General features: G+C 35.6%; 1 protein-coding gene across 2 annotated transcripts in view; it reads left to right on the top strand.

The window, feature by feature from the left end:
- The window catches only part of ADAM10 (ADAM metallopeptidase domain 10), a 157061-nt gene that overhangs the window by 97699 nt on the left and 40055 nt on the right, over positions 1-19307 (top strand). For both annotated transcript variants that reach the window (XM_065547969.2, XM_065547970.2), the window contains 3 exons: positions 7794-7943; positions 9998-10090; positions 13032-13215. In XM_065547969.2, the coding sequence (XP_065404041.1) occupies positions 7794-7943; positions 9998-10090; positions 13032-13215 (427 nt within the window). The remainder of the gene's footprint in view (positions 1-7793; positions 7944-9997; positions 10091-13031; positions 13216-19307) is intronic.

Here is a 19307-nt window from a genome sequence, read left to right as displayed (position 1 = left end):
GAACACAGGAGGAGGAGGTTGCAGTGAGCAAGATTGTGCCACTGTACTGCAGCCTGGGCAACAGAGGGAGATGCTGTCTCAAAAAAACAAAGAAAACACAACATACCAAAACCTATGGGATACAGTAAAAGTAGTACTAAGAGGAAAGTTTATGTAGCTATAAATGCCTGCATCCAGAAAGAAAGAAAACTTCAAATAAATACCCTAATGATGCATTTTGCAAGAGCAAACCAAACCCAAAATTAGTAGAAGAAAAGAAATAATAAAGATCAGAGCAGAAGTAAATGAAATAGAAATGAAGACAATATAAAAGATCAAAGAAACAAAAAGTTGTTTTTTGAAATCATAAAATTGATAAACCTTTAGCCAGACTAAGAAAAAAAGAAGACCTAAATAAATAAAATCAGAGATGAAAAAGGAGACGTGTTGTAAGTGGTATAGATGAAATTCAAAGGATCATTAGTGGGTACATTGAGCAACTATATGCCAATAAATTGCAAAATGTAGAGGAAATGGATACATTTTTAGACACATACAACCTACCAAGATTGAACCATGATGTTCAAAACCTGAACAGACCAATGACAAATAATGAAATTGAATCTGTAATAAAAAGTCTTCCAGTAAAGAAAAGCCTGGGACCCAGGGGCTTCACTGTTGAATTCTACCAAATATTTAAAGTATAACTAATACCAATTGTACTGAAACGATTCCAAAAAATAAAGCAGGAGGGAAAATTTCAAACTCATTCTAGGAGGCCAGTATTACTCTGATACCAAAACCAGATAAAGGCAGCAAAAAAAGAAAACGGCAGGCCATCATGTCTCATGAATATTGATGGAAAAATTACCAACAAAATCCTAGCAAACTGAATCAGCAATTCATTAAAAAGATCATTCATCATGACTAAGTGGGATTTATCCCAGGGATGCAAGAATGGTTCAATGTATGCAAATCAGTCAGTGTGATACATCATAACAGAATGAAGGACAAAAGTTATATGATCATTTCAACTGATGCTGAAAAAGCAGTTGATAAAATTCAACATCCCTTCATGATAAAAATGCTCAAAAAATTGTGTATAGAAGGTACGTATCTCAACATAATAAAAGTGATATACAGCAGATCCATAGCTAGTATCATACTGAATGGGCAAAAACTGAAAGCCTTTTTTGTAAGATTGGGAACACAAGAAAGATGCCTACTTTCACCCCTGTTACTCAACATAGTACTGGAAGTCCTAGCTAGAGCAGTCAGAGAAGTGAGAGAAATAAAGTGCCCCTAGATTGGAAATGAAGAAGTCAAAATATCCTTGTTTGCAGATGATATAATCTTATATTTGGAAAAACCTGAAGACTCCACCAAAAAACTATTAGAACTGACAAACAAATACAGTAAAGTTGCAGGATACAAATTCAACATAAAAATATCAGTAGCATTTCTACTGTTGTTTCCAACAACAGTCTGAAAAAGAAAAGCAATCCTATTTGCAATAACCACAAATAAAGTTACATACCTAGGAATTAACCAAAGAAGTGAAAGATCTCTACAATGAAAGGTATAAAACACTGATGAAAGAAATCGAAGAGGACACAAAAAAATGGAAGGACATTCTATGTTCATATATTGGAAGAATCAGTGTTGTTAAAATGTTCATATTACAAAAAGCAATACAGTTGCTACCAAAATACCATTGTCATTCTTCACAGAAATAGAAAAAACCATTTGAAATGTTTTATTGGAGCCAGAAGAAACTCAGAATGACCAATGCTGTTGAGCAAAAAGAACAAAATTGGAGGAATCCTATTACCTGACTTCAGATTATACTGTAGAGCTGTAGTAACCGAACAACATGGCACTGGCATGAAAACAGACACATAGACCCATGGAACAGAATAGAGACCTCAGAAACAAATTGATACACCTACAGTGCATTTTTTACAGTGGCGCCAAAAACACACATTGGGGTAAAGATAATCTCTTCAATAAATGGTGCTGGGAAAACTGGATATCGGTATGCAGAGGAATGAAACTAAACCTCTATTTCTCACCATATACAACAATCGAATAAAAATGAATTAAGACTTAAATTTAAGTGCTCAACTGTGAGACTGCTACAAGAAAACATTGAAGAAACTCCCCACTTTATGTGGACAAAAATTTATTGAGTAAAACCCCATAAGCACAGGCAGCCAAAGCAAAAATGGACAAATGGATCACATCAAGTTAAAAGCTTCGGCTCAGCAAAGGATACAATTAACGAAGTGAAGAGACAACCCACAGAATGGGAGAAAATATTTGCAAACTACTTGTCTGACGGGATTAATAACCAGAATATATAAGGAGCTGAAATAACTATATAGAAAAAAATCTAATCTGATTTAAAAATGGCCAAAATATCTGAAGAGACATTTCCTAAAAGACATACAAATGGCAAACACGCATATGAAAAGGTGCTCAACGTCACTGATCCTCAGAGAAATACAAATAAAAATTACAATGAAATATCGTCTCACCCCAGTAAAAAATGCTTTTATCCAAAAGACAGGCAATAACAAATGCTGGTGAGGATGTGGGGAAAAGGAAACCCTCATACACTGTTGGTGGGAATGCAAATTAGTACAACTACTATGGAGAATAGTTTGGAGGTTCCTCAACAAACTAAAAATAGAACTACCATAATCCAGCAATCGCACTGCTGCAGATCTACCCAAAGAGATATATCATAGAGATAGCTGCACTTCCATGTTTGTTGCAGCACTGTTCACAAAGGCAAGATTTGGAAGCAGCCTAAGTGTCCATTAATAGATGAATGGATAAAGAAAATGTGGTACATATACACAATGGAGTACTGTTTAGCCATAAAACAGAATTAGATTCTGTGATTTGTGACAACATGGATGGAACTGGAGGTCGTTATGTTAAGTGTAATAAGCTAGGCACAGAAAGACAAACTTCACGTATTCTCACTTATTTGTAGGAGCTAAAAATTAAAATAATTGAACTCATGGAGATAGAGAGTAGAAGGATGGTTACTAGAGGGTGTAATAAGTATTAGAGCAGTGGTGGGGGAAGTGGGGATGGTTAATGGGCACAAAAACATGTTAGAAAGAATGAATAAGACCTAGTATTTGAAAGCACAGCAGGGCAACTATAGTCAATAATAATTAAATTGTACATTTTAAAGTAACTAAAAGAGTGTAATTGTATTTTTTGTAACAAAAAGGATAAATGCTTGAGGGGATGGGCTCACCATTTAACATGATGTGATTTCCACGTTGCAGTACTGTATCAAAGTATTATATATCTTATGTACCCCATAAATATATATACCTACTATGTACCCACAAAATTTAAAAATAAAAAAATTTAATAGATAATGGGCAAAACATTTGAAAACACACTTCACAAAAGATGTTATAAAATATTTTGGATTTTGATCTGGAGAAACGTTTTGAAAACATAAGACTTTTCAGTATAAAAAAGATGAATATATTTTACTATATGAATATTAAAAATAAAAGGCATCTTAAAGTGAAGGCAAGTTATAAAGTTTGTATAAAATATTATGTGTTCACAAAGTATAAAATTAATAAAGAATTGTTTTTAAGTAGAGAACAACTGATTAGTACAACTAATATAAAGCAACTTGGCCTGAAAATAAAAATATTTTATTTTTATTTGTATATGTATATCTCCATATATGTGTTTTGTATATTTGTATGTATTTATTTGAAGGCATTGGAAAGATAACATGATTGTGAAGTAGTATGGGACCAAGATCTCAGAAAAAAGTATACACCTAGAATGGTGATCCTGGTATTTGGTTCTACCTTTTCTCCTGGTGTGTCTTTGAGTTTCTGAGGAGGTAGCTGAGAGACTGAGAGGGAGAGTAGAACTGTGCAGATTTATTAGGTTGAGGATGAAAATATTGTTTAGGATCTGCCCAGAAGAGCTATTGGTTGGGACCTTGAAGGACTACTCCCTAAGAGTAAAGGTATAAATCATAAAATGTTCAACCTCTCCTCACAGAGATTAAAGTTTCACACCACATCTCAGTCCCTGATTGGATTAAGGTGATGCAGGATTACTAGTGCACCGAGCCTAACTCTGCTTACCAGAAGTGAAAGTAAATCTTTTGAGAAAGGTGTCAGTCACAACCTCAAATTAAATCTGTGGTTATCCACATACATAGCCTGGCACTCAGTTCAGTGTAACCAGTATATGAACTAACAAAACAACATGATGGAAGAACAAGAGAGTCAACCGACAAAGGAAATGGTACCTGGATAAGAAAATTATCTGACACAGACTTTAATATATTCAAGTCATAAAGACTAAATTTAAAATTTTAGCAGAAAATTGAAAATTAAGAAAAGAACTGGTGGGAAATTTAGAATTGACAAATATAACAAAAATTAGGAATTTGATGGATTTAGATTTGGATAATATAAGAAAATAGAGCCAATTGCTAAGAAAAGGATGGAAAATACAGAAAAGAGCATAAGAGAAATAGATGATACGTTCAGAAAGTCTGATATATGTATTATGTAATTGATGTCCTAGAAGGAGGAAAATGGAGAGTCAAGTAAGGACAGGTAATGGCTGAGAATTTTTCAAATGTAACAGAGAGATATCAAACAACAAATTCATTAAGCCCTGTAATTAGGACAGGATAAATACTTTACAGTGAAAACAATACCATAGCACATTATTTGAGAAGTCTGAAAGCCCAAGATATAATCTTAAAAGCAACCAGTGAGAAAAAGTTTAACCACTCTTAAAAAAGCAACAGAAAACATAGCAGCTCATTTCTCATTGGAAACAGTTGAAACCAAAAGACAGTAGGATATGCTGAAACAGAGAAACTACCCTCCTCTAGGATGCTGTGCTCAGAAAAATAGATAAAAGTAAAATTAACACATTTCAAATGTAATATATAACCATCTGACACACTGAAAGTAGTTTTTTTCCTGATGAAAAGATTGCAGGCTCAAATGCTAACTTGTAGATGAAGTATTGAATAAAGAACACGTTAGATAATTTTAAATTAATTTTTACCGTATACTACAAAGCACTTTTTCATATTTCAGACTGATTTCTTATTTAAAACCTTTCTTTAAATAGGATTTTCACATTAAAGCATCCAGGTTTTTTTGTTTGTTTGTTTGTTTGTTTGTTTTTGTGGTCTGGAGTAGAAAATCTTGCATATATAAAACTTCAACATTAGCTAAAATAAATTCCTTTTTGTGTAGAATGACATGATTGTAAATATTAACTGCATTTCACAAATACGTGGATTTGAAATACTTCTCAGTATTTGAGTCATTTACAAACTGTGTTAACTGAGACCTGGAGACCATCTAAATGAAAATCCTGAGTAGAATAGTATTCAAGGTAGGCTTTGGGGACAGTTCCCCCAAATGTTACACTATTTCAGTAGTATTGGTACCCATGAATAATACAAATTGTTTTAAAAATGAGTTTTATTGTGTATATATCAGGTATACTACATGATGTTATGAGATACATGTAGATAGTCAAAATGGTTACTATAGTGAAGCAAATAAACATTTCTATCATTTCACATAGTTACGCTTTTTTGTGTGTATGGGATATAATACAAATTTTTCATTTTGTGTATGTTCACATGGAATTATTAAGGGAGAAGGAAATGTCAAGAAAGAAGAAATTGTGATTTAAAATTCAATTTGGGTTCTATATTACTGTGCCATCAAAAATATTTAAGGTGATCCTTTTAGGTGTTTACATATGTTTGACTCTTTGGATTCAACAGCAGTGGTAATTCTTTGAAGAAATACTTATTGAGGCCAGGCATAGTGGCTCATGCCTATAATCCCAGTACTTCGGAGAGCTGAGACAGGAGGATTACTTGAGACCGGGAGCTCATGACCAGCCTGGGCAACATAGGAAGACCTCTGTCTCTATAAAAAAAATTAGCCAGGCGTGGTGATACATGCTTATAGTCCCAGCTACTTGGGAAGTTTAGGCGGGAGGATTGTTTGAGCCCAGGAGTTTAAGGCTGCATTGAGCTGTGATCATGCCACTGCAGTCCAGCCTGGGTAACAGAGCGAGACTCTCAAAAGAAATACTTGGTGGGTGCGGTGGCTCATGCCTGTAATCCTAGCACTTTGGGAGGCCAAGGAGGGCGGATCATGAGGTCAGGAGATCGAGACCATCCTGGCTAACATGGTGAAACCCTGTCTCTTCTAAAAATTCGAAAACAAAATTAGCCAGGCGTGGTGGCGGGCACCTGTAGTCCCAGCTACTCCTGAGGCAGAGACGGGAGAATGGCGTGAACCCGGGAGGCGGAGCTTGCAGTGAGCCAAGATCGCGCCACTGCACTCCAGCCTGGGCGACAGAGTGAGACGCTTGTCTCAAAAAAAAAAAAAAAAAAAAAAAAATAGTGTGTACTTTTTGCTGCCAAGTCTTTGTTAGGTGGTAGCATTACAGTGAGGATCAAACAGAGATAATTTCTTCTTTCCAGAACTTACATTCTAGTGGGTGATGTGGGATGTGGACAGAAATTAAATAATCCCACAAATAAATGTAAGGTTGCACTATGTAAGAGACATTGGTATATGGTTCTGTGGAGTGGTATAATGGATAAATTGACCTTCTCGAAGTCTAAAGGAAGAAGGAAGCCATTAACAAGATCAGAATAGGTAGTGTCAGCACGTGCAAAGACTGTGGCAGGAGATAGACTGTGTGTTGGAGGATTGGAAAGAAAGCGTGTATAGCTGTACCACAGACAGCTAGAGTTGGGTAACATAACAGGGTTTCTTTGTGAAGTAATATGGAATGAGAAAAGCTGCATAGTTAAGTAGAGGCTGTGCAATGTTGATATTTGGGGGAGCATGTAAAGAAGATTGGGCTTAATCTTTAGAGCAATAGGAAGTCATTGAAATACATTATTGAGGTGGATGACATATTCAAATTTGCAGTTTGAAAAGATTGCAGTATGGAGAAGAGATCTAAGGCCATTAGTGGCTATTGGTTGATTAAATTGATTTTACTACAGTATTCTAGATAAGAAGTAATGGTAGCTTGGGCTAGAGTGGTGGAGCCAGAGATAATGGGTAGATACCTTAGGTATTTAAGAGATAAACTTGACAGAACTGGATGGTAGATGGGTATTAGATGTGAGGTAGAGAAGATATCAAAGTATTATAAGCTATTACACAACTCGCTTTAGATTTAAATGAATACATATTAAAATATATGTTTTGAAAATGTTTAGGCCGGGCGCGGTGGCTCAAGCCTGTAATCCCAGCACTTTGGGAGGCCGAGATGGGCGGATCATGAGGTCAGGAGATTGAGACCATCCTGGCTAACACGGTGAAACCCCGTCTCTACTAAGAAATACAAAAACTAGCCGGGCGAGGTGGCAGGCGCCTGTAGTCCCAGCTACTCGGGCGGCTGAGGCAGGAGAATGGCATGGACCCGGGAGGCGGAGCTTGCAGTGAGCTGAGATTCGGCCACTGCACTCCAGCCTGGGCGACAGAGCAAGACTCCGTCTCAAAAAAAAAAAAAAAAAAAAAAAAAAAAAGAAAATGTTTAAAAGTTAAGGAGTTCCTTGAATAGATAGTAAATTATCTATATGGAGAAGATTATGAGACAAAGTGATTTTAGGAACTTTTAATGACAGCAGAAATACCTATGGTGTTATATAAAGCAGAGTAAGAAATTGTTTATAGTATGTATTCTTAATTAGATAAAATGATAGTATTAAAGCATGCTAATTATCAAAAATGACTCTTTTTGATGTATAGATACCTCAAGAAGAACATGCTGCTAATGGTCCAGAACTCCTGAGGAAAAAACGTACAACTTCAGCTGAAAAAAATACTTGTCAGCTTTATATTCAGACTGATCATTTGTTTTTTAAATATTACGGAACACGAGAAGCTGTGATTGCTCAGGTATTTCTGATTATGCACTGTTTTAGTAGTCCCTGTATTGTTTTATAATACCTTTTCTTTCCTTTAAAAATTTAAGTTAGTATATTCTCTTTTTGGGAAAAAGTATGCATTTTCAGTTGTGACGTGATAAAATGTGTAAGATAAGTACATGGATAACTGAAAGACGAGTTGGGATATTTTAGTGTCAAAAGACAGGGGTAAGACAATGATTTCCTGAAGGAGATGATGACACTGAAGTTTAGCTTTGGAAAGGGAGTTGAATTTTCATTTGTGGTCTTAAAGGACGGAAAGATGGAGGAATCCTTCCAACTGGAAGTATTTAATTATATTCTGTATTTTTACTGTATGTAGCACTTTCTTAGTTACATTATTATTTGCACTTGTGTCTTCTCAACCCTCATTAAAGTATAAGTATTTTGCGGGTACCCTTCAAAATGTCCTTCGTGTTGAAGGTACCCAGTAAGAATTTGATGAATGAACTTTTGACTGAAAGGATTTGAAATGGATAAGATGGAGGTACCACTAGTATAAATGATTCATTTTGGTGGTGAGGATGAACTTATTTTTAAACATGTGTAAAAGCTGGGTGGTTCTTCCCTTAGGATTTTGAAAATGTGAAACTAGAGCTTGAGGGAAGGGTTGCCTTGAGAGATTGAATGTGGAAAGAATGAAACCAAAGGAGAAGAAATTGGAGCTATCTGTATATGGTGAATAGGTTGAGGAAGAGAAGCTAGTGAGGAAAAACGTAATAGTTAATGAGGTAGGAGATTTTCTAGGATTTACCAAGGAAGAAATACATTTCAAGACAAAAATAGCATGAATTTATAATGAGCCCTATGAGCACAGCTAGGAATTTCATTAGCAGTGTTTGGCAGCCTGGGCTACCTTTGAAGTGATTATTGTTAATGCTTTTACTTGACCATCTTGTTTTATGTTTTTACAGTTTCTTTGAAAATAACTTTGAGAGTATATATATATGTTTTTACACAAATCGTAGCAAGAGTATTTTTTGTAAATGAAGTTGGGAAGGTTGTCTACAGAGTGGTTTAGAAGCTAGAAAGTTTAGTTGGGGGTCAGCTAGGTAAACGGATGCTTTTGGGTTTATCATCGTTTATCTCCTTGTAGAATTTAGCAAAATCTGAATGTATATTTATTATATTTGTATTATCTCCCTCTTTTCTTCCCCTACTAAAGTAAGCCTCTGTAAATTTATAGGGACCTTCTGTATTTTGTTCACCACTATATCTCCATTGCCTAAAACAGTGCCAAGAATATAGAAAGTGGTCAACAAAGCTTACAGAATGTGTACTAGCGCAGCAATAGAAGGATTAAAGTCAGGGAATGACTGTGTGTTCTGAACTGTCAGGGAAGTTCTTATAAAAATGTTTGAGCTGAGTCCGAAGGATAAATAGAGAAAGATACTCCAGGCATAGGATGTACGTGAAAAGGAATGAACGTGTGACATTGTAGGATTGGATTGAGGAAACAAAACTTTTATGTGACTGAAACAAGAGTGTATGTTTGGGCCGGTTGTGGTGACTCATGCCTGTAATGCCAGCACTTTGGGAGGCCGAGGTGGGTGGATCACTTGAGGTCAGGAGTTCGAGACCAGACTGGCCAACATAGTAAAACCTGTCTCTACTAAAAATACAAAAATTAGCTGGGCATGGTGGTAGGCGCCTGTAATCCCAGCTATTCGGGAGGCTGAGGCAGGGGGATCACTTGAATCTGGGAGGCAGAGGTTGCAGTGAGCCAAGATTGCAGCACTGCACTCTAGCCTGGGCAACAGAGCAAGACTCTGTCTCCAAAAAAAGAAACAAAAAAACAAGTGGGCATGTTTGTTGTTGGCCAGAGGAGTCTGGAAAATAAAATAGAATCTCCCCTGTCAGCGCAACTCACTAATCTTTTTCATGTTTCTGTCCAGTATATAATGTTGACATTTTAAAATGTGAATGTGGTGGGACATGAATAATTATTGATTTTGAAAATGGAAATTTATAATCTTTTTCATCTTTCAACATTGCCTCTAAAATGTTCTGTTTTTTAAATCATAGATATCCAGTCATGTTAAAGCGATTGATACAATTTACCAGACCACAGACTTCTCCGGGATCCGTAACATCAGTTTCATGGTGAAACGCATAAGAGTAAGGAACTTAAATAGTTAAAAACACTTAAAAAGTGCAACAATCCAGACCATGTTTACACACACACAAAAAAGCTTGCTTTTAATTTTATCTTTATGAATTAAATAATTTAAATTAAATTGTATCTGTTGATGCAGTTTTTTACTCCTGGCATTTACACATGTACACACACACAGATACTTGGGTTTATGATTTAAGAATTAAATGTATAAGGTCTTAATCCGGACTACAATAGAGGTAAAGTGTGTTTTCAGTCTGTCTGATTAACATATTATTAAGAAAGCTCTGACTCTTCAATAACTACGGATATAGTACCTGACTTTTTCCCCCTAACATTATCCCTCAGTTTCCTAAAATTTGCTTTGTACAATATTTTTCACTGTGTGTTCCATTTGGTGTTCCAGGGGAAAAAGAGGATAAATACAGTGTTTAAATAAAATTGGAAGTTGGAAAAACCCTTAATACTATAATCTTCTTGAAAATTCACAACTCACAGTAACATATATCAAGTTTTGAGAAGTCTTCAGGAAAGAAACCCATATTTTTCTAAATTTTTGACCATGAAACCTTTTTTTAGAAAAAATATATTAACATGAACAGATTCCAAAGTACTTTAGGCATTTTGAGAAAAGCTGATCCAGAGCCATAGGGTCACATAGTATTAGTTTTAATGTTATAAATTACAGGTGAATAAATAAATTACTGACAAATTTAGGCTATTTTTTCAAAAAATTTCTGAATATTCTAAATATATATGTATAGCTTTTTAAGAAACAGTATTTATATACTAAATAAACAACCGAACTTAAAAAAATCATCCTTTCACAAAAGTATTTGCCGCAGGGTTCCTTAATATTTATGCTTTCCTAGTTTTCTTCAAATATGGTTAGATAAAATGTCTATACTAGAAAATTTTAGTATATACATTCAGCCACATAGCTGTAGGTAGTCCTTAAATTTAGAAGTAGTATGATTAAATCTTAAATTGAATTTTCTTAAGGTGAAATATGATTTACTGATTTACAGTATAAGAATTGTTCATAATTAATTGCTTTCATGTATTCTGTGAGCAATATAAATTCTTAAATGAGCAAGTAACAATGATAAGAAGTATTAAGTGTTGCTGTTTAGTAGGCAGAGCAATAAAATGCAAGTAATGAAAAGTAGAGAACACCTCAACACATTTTAGTGATGCCCTTTGAGGAAAATGATTTGTATTATGAAGAAATGCATGTGTATAAGTAAATAATGTGGTAGTTGGTTGTTTTTAGACCTTAACTCTTATTAAAACTTTAGTAAAGTTTTATCTGTTGAAGTTTGTTCACAACCTATTAATTTAAAATTTATATTCTGTCAGCAAATATTAATAAGCCATTTAAATAATAGGTAATTACAATTTAGATGCAATTTTTTCTTTTTTTTTCGAGAAGGAGTATCACTCTGTCGCCCAAGCTGGAGTTCAATGGCGCAGTCTTGGCTCACTGCAGCCTCTGCCTTCCAGTTTCAAGCGATTCTCCCACCTTAGCCTCCCAAGTAGCTGGGATTACAGGGATTACAGGCACCCGCCATCATGCCTGGCTAATTTTGTATTTTTGTAGATACAGGGTTTCATCATGTTGGCCAGGCTGGTCTTGAACTCCTGACCTCAGGTGATCCGCCCGCCTTGGCCTCCCAAAGTGCTGGGATTACAGGTATGAGCCACCGTGCCTGGCCTTAGATGCCATTTTTATTTATAGCCAGTATTAGAAAATTACTAGAAAATTTTGTTTTTATATTTAGTGGGAGAAAGCCATCTACAGCATGTCTTCAAGCATGGAGTATCTGTAAAATACAGTGTGTTTGCTTTTGAATTTTTTTAGTGTTAAATGGCTGTAACTGATTGTTTTTGGTTAATTGTTAATAGATAAACCAGATGTTCTAAAATCTATTCTTAAGCAGTTGCCCTCAATGGTGTTTTTGCCTTCCTGCTTCTGAGCCTCTTGGTTTTACTGGAGAGTACGGGTCATAAAGAGACCTGTAATTCTTGTTGTATCAACCATTATGTGATCCTCTTATTGCCAACATTTTCAAATAGACTGAGGTTTGCCTTTCAGTAAAAACATTTACTTTCATATTGTAATGCCTTAGCTTACCTGGGGAAAGCCAAATTGTTCTAGGACTTCATAGGAGACAGACAGGTCTCTGAAAGGATGCAGGGGCTAATAAATAAAAGCTTTTGTTTAGTAGAAGTCTGGTATTGGAACAGATTATTCAGATTCCGAAGGAGGAACCTGTGGTAGGAGTATAGTAGCTAAGTGTCAAAAGAAACATTCTGAAATAACTCAGTTTGAAATAGTAAAAGAAGTGAATTTGAATTAGAAAGCAAAATTCTTGCCTACAATCAGGAAAAAAAAAATAAATTTGCAGTTAGTGTGGTTTGGCCCATGTGACTCTCTAGGCAAGGAAAACCAGGAAAATGATTTGTCTGCTGAACTGACAGTCTTGGGTTTGATACCTATTTTATATTCTAGTAATTAGCTAAAGTACAGGGTTTTATATCCTTGTAGGTGTCACCATATGTAGGAGATTAGGACTAAAGGAGACTTGTTCAGATAATTAAATTTGAGAAACTATACTTCCTTTACTGAGCTTCTGAAAGCAAAACTTGTTTTTTCTTCCCAAGTGTTCAGTGTTCAGGAATCTGGTGAATACTTGCTCAGAAGTATGACATCTTCAATTTTAATTTCCCTACCTAGCCTTTCTTTTTTATTTGTTGTTATTGTTTTGCCTTCTGTGATCAGCTCAGGGATGTGGGCAGTGGGAACAACCTTAGAAGCCTTAATTCAGGCCTGATTTCCATGGGAGCGTATTGTCCAGGTATATGCAGAAGAAGGTGAGCAGACATTTACACTAAAGCTCTGCTAACATTAATTACTTACTAAATTATTGTTTTGAATTTTAGATCAATACAACTGCTGATGAGAAGGACCCTACAAATCCTTTCCGTTTCCCAAATATTGGTGTGGAGAAGTTTCTGGAACTGAATTCTGAGCAGAATCATGATGACTACTGTTTGGCCTATGTCTTCACAGACCGAGATTTTGATGATGGCGTACTTGGTCTGGCTTGGGTTGGAGCACCTTCAGGTAGTTTATCATATTAAATATGTCTTAACTTACTACTTGAAACAAAGAGGAGTTTTCAGGGAATGTTGAATTTTCAAATTATAGGAGAAAGTGATGCCTTACAATATCTTAAATTATGCTACTTGAGTTAGGCAAGACTCATAAGCATAATGGAAAAGGCATAATAGATGAAGGAGCTTTTCATTTTGAAATGCATATAGGGAAATATCCTGATTCCTGACATTTGAATAGACCAAATGAAATAAATAATTTTGTGAGAAAAAGTGGTAATTCTGAAACCCAAAGGGAAATTTTATTTTTCCACAATAAAGTTAATAAATGTTATATATTTCCCCAAAATAGGGTACTTAGAATGAAAAGAGGAAAACTGTGTCTTGCTCTCTCTTCTGTGGTGAGATAAAGAGCAGAGAAATCCTCATCAAGAGTGGCAAGTAGAAAGAAAAGAAAGCCTACCTTTATTATTTTATTTCTAGCCTTTATTCGAATAAAAGGGAAGCACTGCATGAAAGAGATGGAGGCAGGAAGTCCCTGGTACCCACAGCTCCATTGACATCATCACCTGGGTTCATACTCTGCTGAGTTTCTGCCTTAGCTATGAAAGCTATTGTCATTGATAATGTTGGGATGGGACAATACCCTTCCCATTACAGTGGGGGTGGAGTGTCGTGGAGGAGCTGTGATTTACTGTATAAATTCAGTTTCCTAGTTTAGAAATCCAAATTTATTAACTGAAAGATGAGTGGAAAGGACCCCAGGCTCTTTGAATATAAATTGTGCCAAGTAGAGTTTAATCAATAGTATATTATCTTCTGAGCTATATACAACAAATTCTCCTTCTGATAATTCATTTCTATGTTTAAAAAAAAAAAAAACTTCTGCTTTATCCAGAGTAATAGAAACTTTTGTATTCCTATTCTTATTAGTTTATTCTTTGATTTGTTTTGTATATTTTAAGATCTTAAGTAGTTCTTTATTTTCCTTAATTTATATTTTTCTCCTTTTTTAAAAGTCATTATTTTAAGTCAATATTTTTACAATTGCCATAGCTTCTTTTGTTTTTCTTCTATGTTTTAAAGTGTACTCAATTTCATGATGTCATTTTAAAGTACAAGTTTATGTCATGGGCTGCATATTAATAGTGCAGTACTTTTGGATATTTGTCTTTTATGATAATCTGTGCTTTTTTTTGTTACTTGGATTGGTCAGCAGATTGTACAGCTCACTCTTTCCTGTGATTTTTCATGTGTAAAACTTCTATACTCTGAAATCTCTTTGCCCCTTCAATGTTTGGATGATTTTATCACAAAGTTTGTGATTTCTTCTCCCTATTCATTAGTAAGTACTATTAAAAACTCAGGGTCTCATATGATTTTATTTGTATATATCCATTAATACGGTAGTTCTGAAGTCTCAAATGAGTGGTTCTCAAAGTGTGATCCATGGACTAGCACCATCATCATCACCTAGGAACTTGTTAGAAATATAAGTTCTTAGGCCGTACCCGGGTCTCTTGAATGAGAAACTATAGGTGTGGAGCCCAGCAGTCTTAGTTGGAACAAATTCTCAAAGTGATTCTGATGCACACTGAAGTTTGAGAAGCACTACATTAATATTGTTGTCTCTAAAGCTTGCTCACAAAATGCCTCCTGGGTAAGTGAGTTTGATCTTAAACTAAAAACTTCCTGCCATTTTGCATTTTCAGTTATAGACTATTGTATTTAAGGATGTAATGATTCTGTGGGAATTTGGTAAAATTCTTCCTAAATCTTCAGATATTCTCACATCTTTAGATTCAGCTACTTATTTTTTTTTAAAGTAGGCTTTATTTTTTAGAACAGTTATAGATTTATAAAAAATTGAACAGATTAGATATTCTCAAATCTCCATCCTCCCTCCCCTGACAGTTTGGGGGAGTACTGGTCAGGTACATTTTAGAATGGTCCTCTATTTGGAATCTGTCTGATGTTTTCCTCATGATTAAACTGTAGTTATGGGTTTTGGGGACACTCAGTGTTTATGTCTCATTGTTTGTGATAATTGGATCACCATTTGTGATGCTGCTCATTTTCCCGAGTTGGGCAGAGTTTTGGATTGAAAATGGTGGGGCATGTTACTTGTATTTTCTTTTCTGTCTTTTTTTTTTTTTTTTTTTTGAGACAGTCTTGCTCTGTCACCCAGGCTGGAGTGCAGTGGTGTGATCTCCACTCACTGCAAGCTCCACTTCCTGGGTTCACACCATTCTCCTGCCTCAGCCTGGTGAGTAGCTGGAACTACAGGCGCCCACCACCGTGCCAGGCTAATTTTTTGTAGTTTTAGTAGAGACAGGGTTTCCCCATGTTAGCCAGGATGGTCTCGATCTCCTGACCTCGTGATCCGCCCGCCTCTGTATTTTCATTATTAGGGTCTTCATAAAGGTGAAACAAGATACTTCCTGTGTACTTCATGAGCAAAAATATGGTGATTGGCAACCAAAATAGAAAACTGAGACTCCTGTTATTAACCTTCTATCCCCATTTTCCCCGCCTCTGCCTTTTTTCCTTTTATATTATTATCTCTCTTTATTTCAGACGTTAGATGTCTGCTTCGATTACTCTATGTTAAACCCCTAACTTCAGCTCTTGGAAGCCATCTTCTTTTTTTTTTTTTTTTTTTGAGACAAGAGTCTAGTTCTGTTGCCCAGGCTGGAGTGCAGTGGCGCGATCTCGGCTCACTGCAAGCTCCACCTCCCGGGTTCACGCCATTCTCCTGGCTCAGCCTCCCGAGTAGCTGGGACTACAGGCGCCCACCACCGCGCCCGGCTAATTTTTTGTATTTTTAGTAGAGACGGGGTTTCACTGTGATCTCGATCTCCTGACCTCGTAATCCGCCTGCCTCGGCCTCCCAAAGTGCTGGGATTACAGGCGTGAGCCACCGCGCCTGGCTTGGAAGCCATCTTCTAAGAGCTGCTGGGGAGGGGCTAGGCAGGCACAGAAGAATAGAGACCAGAGTGGGAAAGAAAAGGGATCTTTGTTCCTTTGGTCCAGCTTTTTCTAGTGTAGGTTATCTGCCCTGAAATAACGTTGCCAGCTTTCTTCTTCACTTGTCTTTGCCCTTACTACTAGCTGAACTGAGTTTCATATTTGACTTAATTTTTTTCTAAAACAGGGAATGTTATATATTTAGTCTTGATTATTTCAATACCTTTATGAGGTGTAGGTATTATTGTCTCCCCTCTACAGATGGGGAAACTTGTGTTCAGAAACTTTGTGACCAACCTAATATCACACAGCTAGAGGTGGAACAGGATCTGGAATCTGGACCTTTTGACTCCAGATTCAGTTCATTTGGTAATTATATTACTAGGTATTTTATATGTGTATAAATAAAATCTACACACACACACACACTAACATCCTAGCCTTTTCTTAGATGTTTCAAATAAGCAGCTGAAATGTTTTCTGCTTCTTAGTAGAGGTTATATATTGATGGAATATGTTTTCTTGAGAGAGAATAGTTATAAAATCATACTAAGCTATGATATTTTGATACAATTTTGGGTAATTGTCATGGCATAATGGGAAGAGCAATGGATTGAGAGGTGGGAGACAGGATTCTTGTCTTTTCTCTGTCTGTAAATTCAGGAAAATAATTTTTCTTCTGGTTGTTTATTTTTTTCATTGTAGTTCTATCTTTGCTCTTCCTTTGAGTCTTCATGTTTCTACCTATAGGTCTTATCAGTTAACTGAATGAACAGAGTCTCGGTTCGGCCTGATCATTGAATGAGGCTGGCTTTGGAATTCATCTCTGTAGTTAGTCCTGAAACCTTTAGTACTCCTCTATTTGTGAAGAACATTTTTTGAGGCATTTCATTTGGTAGAAATAGTCTCTTCTGTTTTTTTAGATTCGATGTTTTAGTTTGATATTACATATTAAAATTTGAGAGCGTAGAGAACTTAACACAGGGTTCTCGGGAAAACCCACAGCTTATTCCTAACCCATAGTTTAAAAGTATAATTTCAAATGTTGGGAAAATTACATCATTAGAATATTGCAATAGAACACTTTCTATTGGCATTTTGTGCTTGTCTGGACCCCTTGTATATTTAACATCTTTGATCCCTACCCATTACATGTGAGTAGTGCTCTCCAGACTTGAAAGCCAAATGACTGTGCTCTCACATTTCCTAGTAACACTTCTGGGAGTAGTACTATGGTCTGGTCCAGAATTACTGCTCAGATTAGTATTGTATGATCAGCATGTTACTATTAGTTTTTGGCCTCCTCACATCAAAACTGTATTTATGGAATATGTCAAGGTATCATATTACTCTTGTATTTTTTTCTAAGACTTTTTTTTTGGGGAGTGGGGTGGAGTTGGTCTGTTTTGAAGTTTAGGACGGATACTCTGACTTTAGCTCTCAAACTATCCTGCAGATAGAAAATTGTCATTATACTTCTTTGTTGCTTATTGACTCATTCATCAATAATTACTTTTGACCTGAATTTAAAACATTTCACCCTTCTCATTGTTATTCACAACTTGTATTTGTCAGTGATGAATATATGTATAATAAAATCTTAAATTTAAAATATGTAGCAATTGAGTTTGAGTTAATGGTTTAGCTGTGGGTATATGTAATACCTCATTACTGAGTTTTCTGGCATATCAAAACTAGTTGCAGTATTTAAAAAATTAAACCATAACTTTCAGAGTTACAAATAGTATTTTATTTCTTCCTGTATAATTAAGTTTCTCCAACATATGCTGTTAGCCTGCAACAAATATTAAACTTCCATTGATCGACTGATTGATTGATTGATTGAGACAGAGTCTCGCTCTGTTGTCCAGGCTTGAGTGCAGTGGCATGATCTCTGCTCATTGCAACCTCCACCTCCCGGGTGCAGGTGATTCCCCTGCCTCAGCCTCCGGAGTAGCTGAGATTACATGCATGTACCACTTCGCCTGGCTAATTTTTGTAATTTTAGTAGAGATGGGGTTTCAACATGTTGGCTATGCTGGTCTCCAACTCCTGATCTCAGGTGATCCGCCTGCTGCGGCCTCCCAAAGTGTTGGGATTACAGGGGTAAACCACTGTGCCCGGCTATTTTAAACTTTCATATAAGCAATAATCATAAAGACCAAAAACCGTTTTTAAGAAGCAATATATAAATTACTATATTTCAGAATAGTATATTCTAATTTATGTATACTCTTCTCTTAAATTAACCAGACCCTAAAAGTGCATAAAAATGTATATTATCAGAGATTTAAAAATATGCCTATTTACCTTTTTTTTTTTTTTAACTGATAAAAGATTTGAAGTGTGGAGTCTTCTATGCTTAATTCAAGTTTGACAGTACTGCATTGGACCAATATGCACGTGACAAATCTTCACTAAGGCAGGATATTAATTTACTATTTGTTTAAAACTATGCTGTGTGTACAATAATAATTATATACAGAATACTTATTTATATATTTTCTCGTTTCCAGAAATAATGATGTGTTCCTCAGGACTCAGCTCCAAAAGTAGAACTAGCTTAGGAAAATATAGTAAATACTGACAAATTATTTGGTATTTTCTCTCTACTCAGTTGTCAATGTAGAAAAGGTAGTAAATTTTGAATATCATAAAGGTTCTCAACCCCTTGCTGGGTTAAATTTGCCTATGACTCAGTCTTTTAGTTTACTTTTCTTTGAAACACAGTTTTCATTTCAGCTTTCTGAATTATATAGTAACAGTAATTCAAATTTGTGTTTTGTTGCCATATAGTTTTCTTATATTTAAGGGGAGCAAGGCAACAGTCATAGTATAATACCTTCTTGCAGACCTATTTTGAATTGCGTTCTATTACATGCTTTATTAGTGATTCTAAATATTAGACTTGTTTTTGAAGCGGGGCAGAATGGGAAGGGGAGGAGAAGCAATATTAGACTTTTTTTTTAAAAAACAGTTTAGTAACTTTGTTGTAACTTGTGTATAGAAAGCTAATTTGAGCAGTTATCTTAATACCCTTATCCATTTGATTGTATTTCGTTTAAAAATCAAATAGGGAAAAAACTTTTAAGTATAAATATAAACTAAATAACTTCTCACTGAAAATCTTAATAA

This window comes from Macaca fascicularis, chromosome 7 (assembly GCF_037993035.2).
Source record: "Macaca fascicularis isolate 582-1 chromosome 7, T2T-MFA8v1.1".
Lineage (NCBI taxonomy): Eukaryota > Metazoa > Chordata > Mammalia > Primates > Cercopithecidae > Macaca > Macaca fascicularis.
Note: the sequence above shows the minus strand (reverse complement) of the source record. Positions and strands in the feature narration are given on the sequence as shown.